We start from the raw sequence: 19,797 nt of genomic DNA, 5'->3' as shown, positions 1-19,797 counted from the left end.
GGCCGGACATGTAATGAGGAGGGAAGATAACCGATGGTCACTAAGAGCTACGGACTGGATTCCAAGAGAAGGGAAGCGTAGCAGGGGGCGGCAGAGAGTTAGGTGGGCAGATGACATTAAGACGTTTGCAGGGACAACATGGCCACAATTAGTACATGACCGGGGTAGTTGGAGAAGTATGGGAGAGGCCTTTGCCCTGCAGTGGGCGTAACTAGGCTGATGATGATGATGATGATGATGACATAACAAAAACAACAACAAGAGCGCATGCACCCATAGGGGCCGTGAAGATGCGCGTCCGTGTGCACTGTGTTCACGCGGGCGTGCGTGTATGCATCATGCGCCAGCATAAATTGAAACGCGAACAGAGAAAATTGATTAGAGCACCTACTTCGCGTAATCACATAGAAGTGTGATGAGCACGCAGACATGCTGCAGCCGGCTTTTAAGCACGTCAGGAATGTAATTATTGCAGCCTGAATTCGGTCACTGTTGTGAAGGTGAACCTCGAAACGTGAGTTCGCATTGCAGTTCTCGACTTGTCGGCGTTTGAATTGACGCTGATAGAACAGTCGCTGTAAAAATTTTACGTATCGCTGAATCTGAGAAAAGGGTGAACATTTCAGCAGCCTGGGAATGAAGCCTGGTATTCGCGTTTCCAGCCTGTACGGTCTAGTGTATGCGAACAACACAGTGTTGTACTGGTTTACTGGCTACGGTCACAAACTGCTCGAAAACTCAATGTTTTCGCAAATTCCGCGTTCCATAAGCTTTTGACCTCGACAGTACGCTCGAGAACAGGGATGTGTGTACGTGCGCGTGCGTGTGTGCGTCCCTGTACGTGAGCAGTGTGTGTTTGCGTGCATGTGTGCGTACTTGAGCGTCGGTGTACAGGGAGGTTTCAGTACTTCAGAGGTGCCAGGTCGCACACGTACAGACCTGATTGCGCACGGACTTTCGGTTTGGCTATTTGGGCAAACAAAAGCATACGCGTCGTCATCATCGAGAAGAGGCTACTCGATGTCGTGGCTGATAGAAACGTCGCCACCACGTTTGCGATGCATCGTGAAATACACGAAGACCACGCATATGCTTTTACGGGGTGCTTCAGCGAACACTTTCAATTTAAAAAACAAAAAAAATGTCTCTGGCAGACAGCACAGTTCTAGTCCATGAGCTAGTCTACTCGAAGAGGCGGACATTAGTTGCACAACAAAGTGAAATGCACAATTGACTAATTAACAAAATTGTACTCATTAAGTTCTTCACTTATTACCTTATGGTACATATTTCGATTTAAAAATTCTAGTGGGTGAGACTGCAAGACATTTACGACATATTTACGACCATTTACGACATATGCGCCGTCAAACTTGCGGTAACAATGCACTGTCGTTCCACTTACTTTCTTAACAAAACGTCGTTTTATGCATTGAAGCACAAAACTAACTCGAACGCCAATGCATCTTTCCGCAAATTTCGGGAATTAATATCTCGAAATTGTTGCCATCCTGAGAATTCATTCCAATTGAATCCGACTTGCGCACTGCCCGGCTAGAAGTTGTAAATTGCAATATCTGCCAGAAGGTAAATAGTTTAAAATTTAATTGGTTAATTCTTTTGCTTAATCGATTATGCATTTTAATTTTTCTATGCAAGTAAAGTCCGGCTCTTCAAGTAGATCAGCTCGCGAACTAGAAATGTGCTATCTGGCACAAGAAAAACAAAATTAATTGCGTTCGCTGAAACACCTGGTATAATAAAGTCAACCTTCGCGACAGCAACTATTAACGAAACTTAGACACTCGTCAATAAATTTATCAGATGACCACATTGCAGTTCAGTTCAGTTTCTGAGGTACATCCGCAGCTGCAAATGTAGCTTAATGACAAACCAAAGTTGAAGAAAGGGGCAAATTGTTTAGGTGTTATCACGCCCGCGTGCTCGTAACGATGTTTTTTTTAAATGTGGGAGCTCAGAGTATACCTAAAGGACATTGTAACTCGTAAGAGATTTTCGAATAATTCGAAAGTCAGATAATGCGAATACATACTCTTTATTCTTTTGTTGTTTAATTTTTTTTTAACAGCCGTGAAAGTGGTTCCATGGGAGAAAAAATGAATATCAGTCTGGTGAACTGCTAATGCCAGCTTCTGGAGGCGCAACCTTAAGTGGAGAGCATACTGTGAGCCAGCGGAATTACTCGGTTCTAACGATACCTAATTTCAAACGCCGAACTGCACAGGGAGAACTTTGGTTTAGATTTGATGAATATTAAGCAACCATAGAGTGATTGAATAAAAAAGTTGGCTCTCCATCCCAGCCCTGCGAAAGTGGATGTGCAGCGGAGCTGTTACAAGACCACCACTACAACTGCTGAGCGGGGTGTGCAATGCTTTATTCATGCTTTTGATGCTTTTTTTGAGCTTGTTCTTTATCGAAACGTATGCTGTTCTGTGCTTTGTATGGATGATTTCATTGAATCTATGGCACTTCACTTCACTTTGTTGAGCGCATGTAGCCTCTGCCTTACCCCGGTATGAGCCATTGAATTTTTTACTTGCTTACGGGGGTATGAGCCATTGCTGATGATCATGGATGCTTGTTTTGAGCTTGGTCTTTATTGAACCGTAAGCTGTTCTGTACGTTGTGTGTGTGATTCCAATGAATGCATGCCCTGTTCACTGCACGCTGCTTAGTGCTCGTAGCCTCTGCATTACGAGGGGCATGAGCCATTTCTGGTGATGATAATCACAGACAGACGCGAAAACTTCCGACCGCGGAGGGGTTAATAGTTTCACTGTAAAACACTCAGATTTATGGCGTTTAACATTACAGACACAGGAGCTATGATTATAAGCTGTAGCGGGGGGCACCGGACGTGCGCCCAGAGCATGGTGCACGAGCGTTTTTGCCTTTTGCCGTCATCGAAATGCCGCCACCACCGCTGGTAATCGCAATTGTCCCCTCGTTCTCTGCAGCACAACGCCACAAGCACTGAGGGACCGCGTAGGTTAATAAACACATGTTTTACAGGCGTCCCTTTAGATCCCCGTAGTTGGAAAGCAAGGCTAACTTCATGAAATGATGTGCTTGCGGCAAGGAAAACAGCGTAACCATGCTTCAGCTGTTGCGATTGACACGTTATCAGCAGTTCGCAATGTGCATTGAGTGAGTCCTGAAACAAATCTGCACACGGTCAACTGCATGCAGCAAGATGAGAGCGAAACGGAATTTGCCTTAACGTACTCGTGGTGCCTTAAACGCAATCCAATTACAGCGCTGCTGAACTACGGAAGAAACGTGATAAGAGAGAAGGTTTTTTTTTTATTGTCTGTGCAGGCTTTGTATTCTATGCCGGCGACTTTTGCCACACGTGTGTCCAGGCGGAAAGTTTTGCGCGAGATAGTGCTCGAGATATCCTAGTTGCGGTAATTCCTCGAAAGACGAATGTGCACCGAGTTTCCCAACACGCAGATAAATCCCTTTGGCCACGCTCTCTTGCGAATGCTTTGCCGGCAATGCAAGTTTAAATACACAACTAGACAGAGGCCTGCAAGTTTGGCGTAGGACAGAAAATTTACGAATTCAAGAGGGCACGTGGAAGCCCGTTGTAGGGATAAATGCTGGAATTAAGGAAAAGTCCCGCTTCCTTCACCTTTCTTGTTTTTGTCTTTCTTGTATTTCTTGTTTTTGGTTTTGCGGGCGCAGATTCGTCGGTACACGAAACTGCCAGGGCAGGCTTCGGACTCGTTAGTCCCTTTGAAGAGCATAGGTGGAGCCCATGTATAATAGACGGGTCTCCTACAACCTGTTCTCCGGCTCTCAATGCAGATACCCACGCACTGATGGCCTCCACGTATGACGCTGACTTATTCAGGTAAAAGCATCTGAACAGCGAGCAAAGCTTTTACGGAGTTTCAGTAAGCTGCACCCGCCATGTAGACCTATATAAAGTGCAAAATAGAAGCCAGGAGCTTGGGTAGACAACTGAGTAGTGTCCAGGTAAAGCTGGTATTTGCTTAAGTGATTGGTCGTGGAAAGCTTCGTAAATTATTTAAAACTGCAACCGATTGGCCTCAGTCGGAGGGCACTGGTTGTATCTGCACGGCCGCCTGATAAAACCGAAAGAAAGCGAAAGTCGGTTCGGCCTTCCGTATGCATTGAAGGCAGTGCTATGGCCATTGGTACTTCGATGCGCAGCCGCGGTACGACTAGCAAGGATATATAAGTGAAGTGCGGGAACCTTTCATGGACCTGATCAATCGTATACAGCTAAGTTGTTTGAAGGCAACTTGGGCCATTTTAAGAGGCACTAAATATTTTAGACGTATTCTCGGCGTGGGGGCGTGACTCGACGTCGGGGCTAGATGCCACTCTGCAGGATGGTTCGTGGGTATCACGGCAAGAAAAATGTGTACTATGGACTATGGCGTAGGTTTCACTACTGGCTGCATATAGCACCTTTCGGCCAGGTGACGGCGTGGCGGCGCGGCCATCGCATAACATGTACCATAGAGATTTGTTCGTGATGTCCGGTGATGACCCGTTTATTTTAAGCTGTCTACCTTTCTGCAATAAAAACGCGGACTGATGATGGTGTCACGCCCAAAAAATAGACGTGGAATGCGATTCATGCAGTTGGAGCTGTATTACCTGACGTCCCTTTACCGAAGACGCCAGTCTTCGCCCTGTTTTCAGCTCATACGAAAGGCCGTGCCACTTTACACTTTCAGTTATTCAGTTTTCACCGATCACACAACTGAAGATTCGCCATTTTGCATGAAGAGCTGTGTTCATCGGCTACAGTGCGCACAAGTATGAACAAAAAATGCCACATGAGAAAAGTAGGTTAATGGGAAAGCGCGGCCTTTGTCTACTAAATCTATCTATCTATCTATCTATCTATCTATCTATCTATCTATCTATCTATCTATCTATCTATCTATCTATCTATCTATCTATCTATCTATCTATCTATCTATCTATCTATCTATCTATCTATCTATCTATCTATCTATCTATCTATCTATCTATCTATCTATCTATCTATCTATCTATCTATCTATCTATCTATCTATCTATCTATCTATCTATCTATCTATCTATCTATCTATCTATCTATCTATCTATCTATCTATCTATCTATCTATCTATCTATCTATCTATCTATCTATCTATCTATCTATCTATCTATCTATCTATCTATCTATCTATCTATCTATCTATCTATCTATCTATCTATCTATCTATCTATCTATCTATCTATCTATCTATCTATCTATCTATCTATCTATCTATCTATCTATCTATCTATCTAAACATTTAACACCAGTGAAAAATCGAATAAAATATGGGCCTTAAGAACTTGTCGGCGTGTTTATTTAAGATGTAATAAAAAACTGTACAAAGCTGAAATGGACAGACAAGCGGCAAAGGAAAGCGCCTTGTCACGTGAAGGGTTTTCGTACCGACTGCTTCATCTACTCTGGTGCCTGTGACAGCCTCAAGTGAACCTTGCTATTCCCGGAATCACGCAATCAATGATTCCGGAATTCCCGGAAGATATATATTAATGAAGGGAAAATGAGACATCCACCCAATCCTAGCAATTGCTACAAAGGAAAGCCCATACGGGTTCCTCGAAAGAAAAGCCTCGCAGTTCAAGAAAAATTCCTCCTGGTCCGGGACTCGAACCCGGGACCACCGCCTTTGGAGGGGCTGCCGCTCTACCATCTGTCATGAGCTAAACAGGCGACTAGCAGTTGGCAAGGCAAAGTCGAATTCATCAACAACTCGAACCAAAGGCAAGAGCTTGGCGTTATAGTACTGCGGAAACCCGCAAGGTATATATATATATATATATATATATTGTCAAGAGGCGCAATAGTTTAATTGATGAAACCCTCAGGTAGTAGAGCACCCCAGCGAGAGGTCACACAGCTTAGGCAACACAGGCACAAGGCTTCCAACCACTCGTTGTCGTCTTTCTCCAAGCAGTGCCTGCTGCTCGTTCTTCTCTAGTACAATTACCTCCCCGGAGAAGAGGAGCCGTCTCGGCGACCTACGGGCAAGATAGGACAGGTGGATCAAAGTACGGCTTGAGCCGTTGAACATGCGCGATTTCGCGCCCTCGGCGGCGCTTATCGGAAGGCGGCTCAAGGGGTTCTACCAAATAGTTCACAGGAGACGTTTCACTGACGACACCGTAGGGAACCTGGTACTACGGAACAAGCTTGTGTGAAAGTCCTGGGATGGTAGCGGGAACCTAAAGCCAGACTAGTGAGTCAGGGGCATAGGATGCCGGAGAGGAGGGATATCTCGAAGGTGCTTCTGTCGCTGCTGATCTTCCGAAGTAAATGTGCGAGCGAGCTTTCGGCACTCTTCCGCATGTGCCGCAGCTTCGGACAGGGTAGTAGCCTCCGTTGTGTCAGGGCGATACGGAAGGATGGTATCCATTGTGCAGGAAGGCTCGCGTGAATGCGGCATCGCAAACTGGCGGCCAGGCCAAGAGGTCGTGGTTACCCGCGAGAAGCTGCGTCAAAGGCGCTATTATGGTGGCGAAGTTGCGGATGAAACGACGAAAGTAGGAGCATAATCTGATGAAGTTGCGGAGTTTTTTTGTGGTCTTTGGTCGTGGGAATTCGGTGACGGCTTGGAGTTTGGTTGGATCGGGGAGCACACCATCTTTCGAAACAACGTGGCCAAGGATGACTAGCTGCTGGGTGGCGAATCGACACTTCCTTAAGTTGAGCTGAAGTTCAGCATCGGCGAGGCAAGTGAGCACGCGTTTGAGTCGGAGCAGGTGAGAAGAAAAGTTCCGGGAAAGGATGACAATATCATCGAGATAACAAAGGCATGTCTGCCATTTGAGGCCGCGGAGGATGTTATCCATCATTCTCTCAAACGTTGCAGGCGCATTACACAGACCAAAGGGCATCACGGTAAATTCATATAAGCCGTAAGGCGTAACAAATGCCGTTTTCGGGCGGTCTGCGTTAGCGACCGGGACCGCCCAATAACCGAGTCGTAAGTCTAAGGACGAAAAGAATTCAGCGCCTTGGATGCACTCCATTGCGTCGTCGATACGGAGAAGAGGATAAACATCTTTCCGGGTTTTCTTGTTGAGTCGTCGATAGTCCACACAAAAACGAATTGTCCCATCTTTCTTTTTTTTTTTTGACCAGCACTACCGGAGAAGCCCAGGGACTGTGTAATGGCTCTATCACGCCGCGTCAGAGCATGAATCCTACGAGCTCATCGATGACACGGCGCTCCGTCGCGGGCACTCGGTATGGACGTTAGCGTAGAGGCGCGTGGCTGCCGGTGTCGATGTGATGAACGACTGTGGAGGTACGTCCTAAACATTGTTTCTGGAGGTCGAAAGAAGTTCGAAATCGGTTAAGGAGGTCGACGATCTGTGTGCGCTGACTCGGAGTGAGGTTGGGATCAATAGACAGCAAGCGTTCGGTCACATGCAGGTGCAGGTGCAGAGACAGAGAATGCCATGCCGTCAACCTTAAGAGGAGTCGAGTCATCAGGCACATCGTGGTCAGAGCTCTTGTCGAATTCGTCAGCAAAACCGAGGCACTCGCCATTATGTAAGCTTGATGGACACGAAAACGCATTCGAAACGTAAAGTGCGCTGGAGCCCTGGTGAAAGGGAAGGAGGGAAAAGGGATGCAAGAAGGGATGACGGCGTGCAGCAAGGTGAGATGGCGTGAAAAGAAATGCGGAATCGTAGAAAGCAGCAAAGGAAACGGGTACAAGAGCGGAAGAAAAAGGAGGGATATCAGTGTCGGTGTCGACGAACACTCGAGCAGAAGGTGGAGGCAAATCTTCAGAAAGACTGCCGCAAAATGGAGTCAGCGCAAGTTCTGCACGGGCACAATCAACAACAGCGTGATGAGTTGAGAGGAAGCCCCATCCTAGAATGATGGCATGAGAGCACCGGGGAAGGACAGCAAACTCAATGTGGTATAAGCTGTCTTGTATGGCGACACGGACGGTACATGTTCCTAAGGGCTCAATTGGCTCAGCGCTTGCTGTACGTAGCGAAATGGCAGAAAACAGCGTCGCGATTTTTCTGAGCGTACGGCGAAACTGGTCGGCAATCACGGACTCTGCGGCACCCGTGTCGACAACTGCGTGAACGGCGACACCCTTGGCAAAAACTTCTATGACATTCGTAGGGAATAAACGAGGGCTTGAGCAGTTCGAAGATATCGCAGTTCTTGCCTCCGGAACTGCGCCTTTTAGTTTTCCTCCACAGCTGGAGGGCGGCGGACGATGGTGGACAGGGAACGTCGACGGGGAGATGGAGACCGACGAGTGTTGAAGCTTTGGGGAACAGGAGATGAAGGAGCGAAGTGCGGAACTGATGGCGAATAGCGTGACTGGGAGTCAGGAGCATTCCCTTGAAGTTTCGGGGGTATCGGGAGGATACCAACCCCGCCGGCGGCAGAACCGTGCCATGTGGCCAGCAAAGCCACACGCGACACAGATCGGCCGGTTGTCTTGGGTACGCCACGGATTGTCAACAGGGGGCCTAGGTAGAGGTGCACAGTTCTGAGCTGGGCGTAGGGGCTGCAGAGGCGCGCAGAAGCCACTTCTGGGGAAGTAGTTCGCAGCTGCAGAAGGCGAGGCGTAGAAGCCGCTCGTGGGCGTGTAGTGCGCAACTTCAGGTGGAGGTCTTGGCCTGGCGACGACGGCAGCGTACGTGAGCGGAACCGGCGCTGAAGGTGGCTGATTAGCGAGAGGTAGTGCGTCGCTGACTGGTTCATGTATGAGCCGTCGGAGTTCCGGGGACAAAGAGGACTCAGACGACTGGGTAGCAGGCAGCAGTGACAGTTGGCGCGGGACTTCTTCGCGAACGAATTGCTTGATTTAGTAAAGTAAAGCAATTTAGTGTAAAACTGAGCGCAATATAACCATGAATTGCTTGATTTGGTCGAGGAACGAAGAGTGGGCGGGAGCAGCACTGGAACTGTCGACTAAAGCCGAAACCGTATCGTCCGGCGCGGCAGCTCGGCATGTAGTAAGGCGTTGTTTGCGGAGCTCATCGTAGCTCTGGCACAGGGTAATGACCTCGTCAATCGTTTGAGGATTTTTCGCCTAGAGCATTTGGAAGGCGTCATCCTCTATGCCCTTCATGACATTGTTGATCTTTTCAGAGTCAGGCATAGCGGGATTATTGCGCCGGCAAAGGTCAACTACGTCTTCAATGTAGCTGGTGAAGTTTTCACCCTTTTGCTGAGCGCGACCACGCAAGCGTTGTTCTGCGCGAAGCTTGCGCACAGCAGGGCAGCCGAAGACTTCTTTGAAACAATGGGTAAATGCTGTCCAGGTTTAAAGGTTGGATTCATGATTCCGGAACCAGAGATTAGCCACTCCAGAAAGATAGAAGATGACGTTAGTCAGTTTAGCTCTGTCACCCCACTTGTTATGCGCACTCACGCGATCGTATGATGAGAGCCAATCCACCATGTCATGGTCGTCGCTGCCGCGGAAGACTGAAGGATCTCGTTGGCGTAGAGCACCGGATCAGACGACAGGCGATGCCAGGGGAGGATCGGACTGCGTGGCGTCCTGAGGCATGTCAGAAACGGTAGGGAGCGTCAGGCTGCGGAGTTCCAGGTTTGTAAAGGGCCCAACACCTCCACCAAATGTCAAGAGGCGTAATAGTTTAATTGATGAAACCCTCAGGCAGTATAGCACCGCAGCGAGAGGTCACACAGCTTAGGCAACACAGGCACAAGGCTTCCAACCACTCGTTGTCGTCGTCGTTTTCGAAGCAGTGCTCGCTGCTTCGAAAATATGCTTCGCTGCACGCGCGCGCACGCACACGCGCACGCACACGCACAGGCACGCACACGCACGCGCACGCGCACACGCGCACACACGCACACACACACACACGCACACACACACACACACACACACACACACACACGCACACACACGCACGCACACACACACGCACGCACGCACGCACGCACACACACACACACACACACACACACACACACACACACACACACACACACACACACACACATATATATATATACATACATGCATACATACATACATACATACATACATATATATATATACCGATACTAGCCGGCACAGAGCAAGGTCATATTTTGTGACTCTAAGGCAGCTCTTCACAGTATCAAGTTTGCCTTACACCACAGAACATGAGAAGAGATGATATCCGACATTAGGAAAATATACACCACCGTGCTCTGGGGACAGGGCGCATTATAATGTTCCAGTGGATTCCTGCTCACTGTGGTATCGTCGGCAACGACTTTGCTGACAAGGATGTCCGGTCTGCCCACGAAGACACCCAGACGCGTCCAAGAGCTTTGGCGAGTACGGACGCTGGCAGGGAACTTCGTCTGCTTGCTCGCAAAAATCAAGCTTTCTGGTCTTCAAGTGCCTTCAATTACCGATTGCATAAGCTGGACCCTTTGCTACGACTACAACTGCCATCTAGCCTTTCCCGCTGCGAAACAACCTTGCAGTACCGCTTGTGGGAGGGAGTGACGTTCCCGAACGCTTACTCCTTTCATATGAGAATGGCCGAGAACCCGATGTGAGACTCCTGTAGGAGCGAAGAAACCATCGAGCAACTATTGTGTATCTGCCCTCTCTACGGTGCAGGGCACTTCTCTCTCCGGACAACTTTAAGCCGACTGGACTCTGAGTCCAAGATATTCGGACTGTGGCCCAATCCGTCACTGGCACAAAAAGCGATTCGTGCACTAGTACAGTACATGAAGCGCAGCGGTTTGAGAGACTGCTCAAAGTGCCCCTGTGCATCCTCCCACATGCACTCTTTCTATTTTCCCCTTTCTATTCCCCCTTTCACTTTGTTGCTGTAGAGTAGCAAACCGGACGCTCGTCTGGTTGAGCTGCCTGCCTTTCCTCTTCTTGCTTTCTGTTAGACGACGTCAGAACTTAGTTTTCTCCCACTCGCACGCCAGCACGCATTGCGGCACATAAATCGGCCGTAAAGCGGCTGACGCTGCGAACCACACAAAAATGCGTTGTGCAGACCAAGGCCAGAACAATATTACATTCAGACTGGGTCATTCGGCGACGTACAAGGGCGAATGAGATTACCTACTGAGAAACGCTCAGTTACTCGCATTTTTTTTTTTTATCACCAGCGTTACGAATGTCACTGATGCAGCCGTGAAATTTCACATCTTGCTGGTAAACCATAAATATGTGCAGTAGCTGATGTATAATTGACGCAAATTAGAGTTAGGATCTGACGCTATAATGCGCACGTGACTTCCTCGCCAGGTTCCTACAGGTCAATGGCAAACGGGAACTTTTTTTCCGGTTGCATCAATCAGTCCAAGCTTATCCTGTTGGATGTTATATTGCCTGATGTATTATACTTCATCACTGCAAATAACTTCGGTCACTCTTGATGCCTAGAAGACCACTTCGAACATGCCATAATACAACCCTCAATTTCACATTTTACTAAACTCAATATTTGCTTTGCCATTGGCTCAAAGGGGGCCAGTTAGGGGCTGGTCAGTCGGAGAAGCCAGTGATAAGCAATCTGGTGAGCACCGACGAAAAAGAATCGCCGTAGCATATTGAGCCTGTTGTGTATGTCGCGCGCTGTTCAATACAGCAATAAGTACATGGCTAAAAACATGCCAGGTCGAGGTTTCCTTCAATTTCCGACAAATTCTTCATTGACAGCATGGCATGCAGAGTAGTAATTAGAAGAAAAAAAGCTAGTAGCAATTCGTTATTAAATTGAATAACATCAACAAGATATTACTGGCGGCTACTCCACTCGACTGAGCAGAGTATATGCACTCGGTTTTGCTGGCCTAGAATGGTCCTTCTTGTCTAAAAAGGCGATGCATGACAGCTAGGACATTCGCCATGGTGGCCTAGTGGCTAACGTCCTGAGCCCGAGGGCGCGCGATCAAATGCCGGCCGCGGTGGCCGCATTTCGATGGTGGTGAAATGCAAGAACGCCCGTGTGCCGTGCATTGGGTAGGCGTTAAAGAACTCAAGTTGGTCAAAATTAATCCGGAGTCCTCCGCTTCGGCGAGCCCCATAATCAAATCGTGGTTTTGGCACGTAAAACCACAGAATTAAAACAAAAGAACAAGCTTGTTTGTTGCAGCTTTAGAATATATTAATCGATAAGGGCCGCCTTCCAGACATTGAAGGGACTGGTGTAATCAATCGCATGATTACGTAAATCAGGGCTGGTATAAGGTAACGATTTTGTTCCAATGATTATCCTCTTCGTCCTTCATCAGTCGCTTGCCCGTATGTAGCCAACGCTATCAGCCGGCCGTGAACGGTAGATGATAAGAAAGAAATTTAATCGAGCAAGAAGAATCGTTATGCAATAGAGGCCCAGTCTGCAACTTACAGGGAAACTTGAGCTGGTCTTAAATAAATCCTAAGCATAAACGGTATACGTCGAGATCACGCACGGATCAGATGAAACGAATCAATATATACTCAAAGGGACAGAGAACCGCTCAGAACATGAATCGAGATAACACTGCTGGTGGAAAGATTGCCTATCGTATTGGTTAAAACGAGTCATGTTTTTCTCACTAATCACTAAACGTAGATTTATATTTTTAATTAAGCACCAAATGTCGCGAAAAATGACCTTTCGCGCCACACTCGGCAAAAACAAGATGCATAAGAGGCCTATCATGTGACCTTCTATTAGTGTACCTGGTTCCTGGTCTCTTTATTAGTACTGAAATGCGGTACACTTTTTCCTCTTATAAGTTTTGCCTAATTTACAATGTGCAGGTAGTGAAAATGTGGCGCCGCCTTCCTCTTCGTTTTCGCTGAGCGTTGGCTTGGCTCGCCTATCGACAGAACAACGACGACGGGGGCCAATCAGCCACGTCGTAGCCGTGTACTTCAGGAAAAACGTGGTAGAAATATAAGAAAGGTCTGTACAACAGCGCAAATTACCAGCTTCTTATTTTCGAAAGTGGTTGAACCAGAAAGGTCAAAACGTAGGTGGTTAACCGCAGTTGTACTCACTCCTGTGAAGGCAGAACGATGGGCGGCTTTCACAATTTGCGAGGCGGGCTGTCGTCGGCATCGCTCTCATTTCTGAGCGTTGCTGGAGGAGGGACTCTTTCTTTTTTGCAGGCTGCTCAGATCGAAAAATTCTGCTTACAAAATATCCACGCGCTTTTGGCAGTAACCGCTGCAGGTGTAAACACTACAGAGGGCAAGGTTTGCGTTGCGCCATCAAAAAAAAAAAAAAAAAACTATATGTCCAAAAGTCGGTTGTCAGTCCCTTTAACGTTCGCCGAGGACAAACAGCTACAGGTAGCGCCAACTGCTACTCAAATAGTTGAAGCGTGACCGCGAAATCGAGAAAACACGTGATGGGTATACAAACATGCACGCCTCGGAGCAAACAGACTTTCGGCGAATACGTGCCTTTGTCGAGCAGAGCTTCAGCCGGGGGCAGAGTGCAAGCGTTGAGACGGAATGGCCTACTGCGTCCCTTGGAGTTGGCCGCGAACACGCGAGCCTCGAACTCGGTGCCCGGCCACAGCTGGCCGACTCGAAAGCGTGGTTCCGGACCGCTCACGTTCCGCACCAGCACCTGCAGGCATAGCAACGCGTACCACGTTTGAACGCACCCAAATGGCACTTATGCAAATAGTTAAACTTTTAAATATATTCTACTCTAAACATTTCGAATACCAACGCATGTACTAATGTAATTAATTCAGTTTATTTAATAAAGTTACGGCAATTCAATTCATTACTAACAAGAATTCTATTTTTACCGATATCCATTACTGCGAGTAGCGTGCTCTCAAATAAACTCTGCATCTTTGCTGTTGTATTTTAAAGAATTACTCACACGAAACATCTAGTACATATCCTATAGTTTTTCGAAACGATGTATGCACACAGTACGAAAGAGCAGCCTCGGATACAGGGTTTGCTCTAGGCGCCTATATATAGTGTCGTGCTTCTTGCTTAGTTCCCGGGAAGCGATGCTCAAGAAGCTAACCACAACGATTCGTGTTGGCGGGAACAAGATTGAGCTTGTGGTACCTGGTGCTGAGATGCAGAGACGCCTCTCTGCATCGACGAGCCTTCGGGCGGCCCGTAGACTTCGAGCACGTAGACGAGGTTCTCGGGGGGACGCGCCAGCAGCGAGGGCCTCTGTGCGGCGGCCACCAGCGAGGCGCCGCCTGCCGTTCCAGGCGACTGGCCGCCGCCGGCCGCCGGAGCCGATGACGACGAGCGCACTTCGCGGCACTCGACGGAAAAGCTTCGCTCGGTCAGGTTGGTGACGCTGCAGTTCTCCAAGGGCTCGGGAGGACCTGCGCAGCGTTTCGAAGCGCCAGGGACGCCGCCTCTGGAGCACCATTTCTGTGTACTACTTTGCGACTATGGAGTCGTACATAAAGCACGGTGGGGTACGACTTGTGTGAACAGTACAACGAGCGACTATACGCCACACATGAATCACGGTGTCGAAATGTCCGGTAAGCGTCTAATAGTTGTGCGACTATAACGAGCCATGTGACCGACGTGCGTGTGTGACACAGTGACTTTCGTGTCAGTAATACATAGCATTCATTTGAAGAAGCCCGAATAATAATAATAATAATAATAATAATAATAATAATAATAATAATAATACACATGCCGTTATCCTTAATTCAAGAGCACTGAAAATGGTCAAGGCTTTGATGCGTTCCAGACCCCTGACCATAACTTTGTAGTGCTGCTTAGCCCAGCACGACTGTGACAAGTTCACTATCACGTTATTAAACAAGAACCTTGGTTTGTGTGACTTTTTAGCTTCTTCGTCAATTTTAGGGGCTGGTTCCTTTTACGGGCCATCGACCGTCTAGAGTTTTGCTCACCGTATGTCGTCACAGTGACTCCCAGTCTTTCAAGCAACATTTGGTGCAGCACACTGTTAAGCTCATGCTCAAGAAGTCATGACGCTCTCTACACAGTCATGTGTAGAAAGCGCATAATTTTTGGCAGAGCCATGTCAAAGGTGAGGTATTTAAATAAATCGCAAGCACTTTAGATACATGAGTAGACAGGCATCAAGATTAAGCTTCGTGATCGAGTGTATAGAAGGTGCATCATAGTAACACGCAGTACTTCTCGTTATTCAACTCACAGGAGAAAAAAATAATCAGAAGCGACGAGTAACGTCCCCTCTGTGAACGTCGGGTAAGAGGAATAACCACCTAAACTCGTAGCTATGGGACATTTAACATCTAAGTTAGGCATTTGGTTGGAAATAAATGCTAATGATTTTTGAAACTTATCTAGATTATTTCAATTTTATGGACTCACTTGCCATTCATTTGGCTGAACTTTGTAAAATATGTGGTTGTAAACCAATTCTTGAGAAGTGCACGTTTTTAGGACGCTACAGGGAGCTACGTTCCCGAGAGATAAGCGAAACATTTCAGATATACAAACATGGTGATTCTTGTGTAAGCGCACCTTCCACATCTCTGCACGGCAGTGAACTAAGATGTCTATTGAATGTGTATTGTATTGATTGAAAAGCAAACAGCAGGACATTATCAGTAAACACACCAATAAAAAGACGAATCGGACCATCTTATCGAGAAAAATGACGCAGACAATAATTATACACGAAATTGCTCAACGCTAGCCAGCACCGAACTTGATTTCTACTCCAAAAACAATAATTGTAGAATATTGGTAAATTGCTAACGGAAGATATGCAACGCACCTCCCACTGAAAGTGAAAAAAAAGAGAAGAAAACCACAAGAGTAGTGTTAGGAAAAATGAATGAAGGAATACGTTCGGCAAAGGATATTGCCAGAGAAAAGCTGCCTCCAAACTCCGACAAGAATATCCGATATATTGAAGAGGGTTTATTTATCCTAGGTTCTAAAGGTGCCTTGAATTGAAAAGCTTCTCTCGAACTGTCATGTTAAACCGTTGCGAAATCCGTAATATATATATATATATATATATATATATATATATATATATATATATATATATATATATGCGTGTGTGTGTGTGCGCGTGTGTGTGTGCGCGCGCGCGTGTGTGTGTGCGCGCGTGTGTGTGTGCGCGCGCGTGTGTATGCGCGCGTGTGTGCGCGCGTGTGCGTGCGCGCGTGTGCGTGCGCGTGCGTGCGCGTGCGTGCGCGTGCGTGCGTGCGCGTGCGTGCGTGCGTGCGCGTGCGTGCGTGCGCGTGCGTGCGCGTGCGTGTGTGTGTGTGTGTGTGTGTGTGTGTGTGTGTGTGTGTGTGTGTGTGTGTGTGTGTGTGTGTGTGTGTGTGTGTGTGTGTGTGTGTGTGTGTGTGTGTGTGTGTGTGTGTGTGTGTGCGCGCGCGCGCGTCTGCGTGTGTTTACAGATTTGTGTTTGTTGGCTTCTTATGAGAGGATTAATAAAACTCGGGCCTGATTTCGGAACAGAGGGGCCCGATTTGTATTAATCATGTCATAAGAAGCCAACAAACCCAAATCTGTAAACATACACACACAGATATATATACAGGCAGTCCCACATAGCTTGAGCCAAAGTTTTAAAAATAAAGGTCACTCCGGACGAGAGTTGAACTGAATGCATAACGTTGGCCCTGGCCTAGAGTTACTCAGGCTATTTTTTTTATTATCCCCTTAACTAATGGATTAGTTATGGTTAATTAATCACCTTTTTAAGTATTGGCTGCAGACCCCAAGTGCGATACGCAAAGTTGTAGAGCACCTTGAGAAACCTCTGAATAAATTGTCTCCGACACGATATATCTCACGTGGTTCTTTTTTCCGCGTTCCAAAGAAAGCCCGCGAAATATGAAAAAAATACCATGTGACGGGGCACTTGCGCACTGTTACTGTGCTGCTCTCAAGCGTGCGATGGATGAACAAGTTCGGCTGCAGCGAGAATATTCCGCGACAGGGCGTTATGCCTGGTGTAGGTATCTGGGCAACGGCTCCTATCGCATGACGGTGCAAATGCACGCTGCTGGCCGAGCGTTGCCGACCTTGTCCATCCATTGCACGCTTGAGAGCAGCACAATAACAGTGCGCAAGCGCATCGTCACGCGGTATTTTTTTTTTTCATATTTCGCAGGCTTTCTTTGGAACGCGGAAAAAGGACCACGTCAGATATATCGTGTTGGAAGCAATTTATTGAGAGGTTTCTAAATGTGCTCTACAACTTCGCGTATCACACTTGGGGTCTGCAGCCAATACTTAAAAAGGTGATTAATTAACCATAACTAATCCATTAGTTAGGGGGAAAATTAAAAGTAGCCTGAGTAACTCTAGGCCAGTGCCAACGTTATGCATCCGGTTCAACTCGCGTCCAGAGTGCCTTTCAATTTTAAACCTTTGGCTCAAGTTATGTGGGACAACCTGTATAGAAGCAGCTGCTATACCTCGACGCTTTATTCAGCAGGGCCGCTCGCTGAAGAGAATGACGCTGGCGATGACGATGAATATTATATATAGATGAAGAAGATGAAGGGTGAATATATAATGCTCACAGTATGTCCCCCGTCCGCGGAAGCGGCCTACCTGGCCGCTGGTTATGGCGGTGAACGGCGTATGAAAGTCCTTAAACGCGAAACATGCACAATCTCTGTGGAACGACAGCGGTCGTCGAAAGGCAAGATAAGGGAAGTGCGCGATAGTTCAATGGTGAAGTTTGTTCCCGAACAGTGTAGGGCTCGATAAAACAGACTTGAAACTTTTCGCGTAATCTACGAGCTCGAACTGAGGTCCACAGCAACGATTCATCTCCAGGGCGGAAGGAAACGACACGGTGGGATGCATCATAGCGAATTTTTTGGTCTTATTGCCTTGTGTCGATGTTGAGGCGGGCGCAGTGGCGACAAGGGCAATGCGCGAAATGAACTGCTCACATACCAATGTCGACGAGGTCACCGGGACACCAAAGAAAGATGCTTCGAGGAGGATGGTTGGTTGACGGCCGTACACGAGGAAAAATGGTGAGTACACCGTAGAGCGTTGCACGGCGATGTTGTATGCGAAAGTGACGAATGGCAGAATGAAATCCCAATTCATGTGGTGAGCGTTGGTGTACATTGATATCATGTCGGACAGTGTGCGATGAAAGCGCTCTGTGAGGACATTAGTTTGAGAGTGGTAGCTGGAAATCGTCTTATGGTGTTGGACGTGCGGAAAGACATCGTCGAGGAGCCTCGGCAGACCGGTCTTGCCGCGGTCACGCAAAAGGACACGTGGGGCTCCGTGACGTAAAAGGATGGCTTCCAACAAAAAAGCCGCCACGTCCGCTGCGGACCGTGAAGGTAGTGCGGCTGTTTCAGCATACCGTGTCAAGTGGTCTACAGACATGTGACTGTCCATCAGTTACCGCCAGCTGATATGGCTAGCGGTCCATACAGGCCTATACCAACGACTGCGAAAGAAGCTTCAGGACGCGACACAGGTTGGAGCAGTCCAGTCGGAGGTGAGGTCAGTCAATTGCGGTGTTGGCAGCGCGAGCAGGAAGCCACGTATTTTCCTACGCTGGTTGCAAGTCCAGGCCTAGAGAAGCGGCTGCGCATGCGCTCATAGGTTTTATGGTAACCAAAGTGACCGGCCGTGAGATCTTCGTGAAAGGTCTTTAGTATCTGGGCCCAAAATGACGGGGGAACGACAAGAACCCAACGGCGTCCCTCGGGATGAAACACGTATAAGTATAGCACCGAATTTTCGATCTTGAAGTTCTTGAACTGCCGACGGAGCCGAGTGTGAGCTGGTCAAGATGATGATATCTTGCTGCGATGCGATAAGGCTTCTTGAGATGTGTGACATCATGCAGAAGTTTTTATTACTTTTTGCTCATGTCTAAAGTATATAGTTTTGGCGGTTTTACGAATAAAGCTTTGTTGAAGTCAGCGCCTGTGTTGTGTCCTATCTTCTGTACTAGTCTTTTGAGCTGTGTAGACATGTAGATATTGAATCACTAACTCGTCCAAGCTTCCACTTTACCCTCCTACTTCACAGTGGAGTGAGTCACATTAGTCGCCTGCTAACGTCCATCCTATTAAGTACTTCCTGCTTCTATTAATCGCGGTCATTGGAGTCTTACGTGACTTATCTAAAGCAGCGTAAGGGTAGTTTCACATGCATTGGAAGCTTTATAATATTTTGAAAATCAATTGCTTCAGTGAAGGCGACAAGACAACAGGAAACAAAAACGCCCTGTGAATAAAGGCTTTGCTAAAGCTAACAAAAAGCTCGTTTTCGCTGTCTGATTTTTCACCGTTAACAGCAGAGCATAAAGTCTAGTCTGGGTGTGCTATTTCTGTTTGAAAGGAATTCCGTCTCGAACTATACAAAAGGAATGCGCGGTAAATGAAATCTTCGGCAAGCTAGCAGAGAGAAAAAGAAAATGCGGTTTTGTTGTCATCAGGTTCATTTGTAAGACGAACATCTCTTGGCATAAACTTGCTTCGCAGTTTGTTCGGACATTTTTGTTTGTGTAGCACTGATCGCATAGCTAGGGTATAGTGGAGAGAAACGGAGAAGTAACTTGAGTTTCATTGTAACCTGATCAAAGCCCCGACGCGTCTGCGAGTTTGGATGAATTAGCGTAGGCTAACAGTTTTCCCTTAAAATTAAGAGTTTTGTTGGTTTGTTTATTTTTTTGCTCCGCCTGCAAGCGAACATATGCGGGCTGCGTAAGCACTGAGCAGCGTTACTGTGAGCCAAGAACGTCTCTGTATTTCTTTTCTTTTTTTTTTTTTTTTTTTTTAACCAGGGAGC

The 19,797-nt window shown here is 47.3% G+C and overlaps 1 protein-coding gene across 2 annotated transcripts in view; it reads right to left on the bottom strand.

The window, feature by feature from the left end:
• The window catches only part of LOC126545491 (neural cell adhesion molecule 2-like), a 613,769-nt gene that overhangs the window by 357,000 nt on the left and 236,972 nt on the right, over window positions 1-19,797 (bottom strand). For both annotated transcript variants that reach the window (XM_050193381.2, XM_055061846.2), the window contains exons 8-9: window positions 14,101-14,372; window positions 13,471-13,639 (exon numbers count right to left, since the gene is read on the bottom strand). In XM_050193381.2, coding sequence (XP_050049338.1) covers window positions 13,471-13,639; window positions 14,101-14,372 — 441 coding nt within the window. The remainder of the gene's footprint in view (window positions 1-13,470; window positions 13,640-14,100; window positions 14,373-19,797) is intronic.

Source organism: Dermacentor andersoni, chromosome 1 (assembly GCF_023375885.2).
Source record: "Dermacentor andersoni chromosome 1, qqDerAnde1_hic_scaffold, whole genome shotgun sequence".
Lineage (NCBI taxonomy): Eukaryota > Metazoa > Arthropoda > Arachnida > Ixodida > Ixodidae > Dermacentor > Dermacentor andersoni.
The sequence above is the reverse complement of the archived record's forward strand: the minus strand, read 5'-3'. Positions and strand labels throughout refer to the sequence as shown.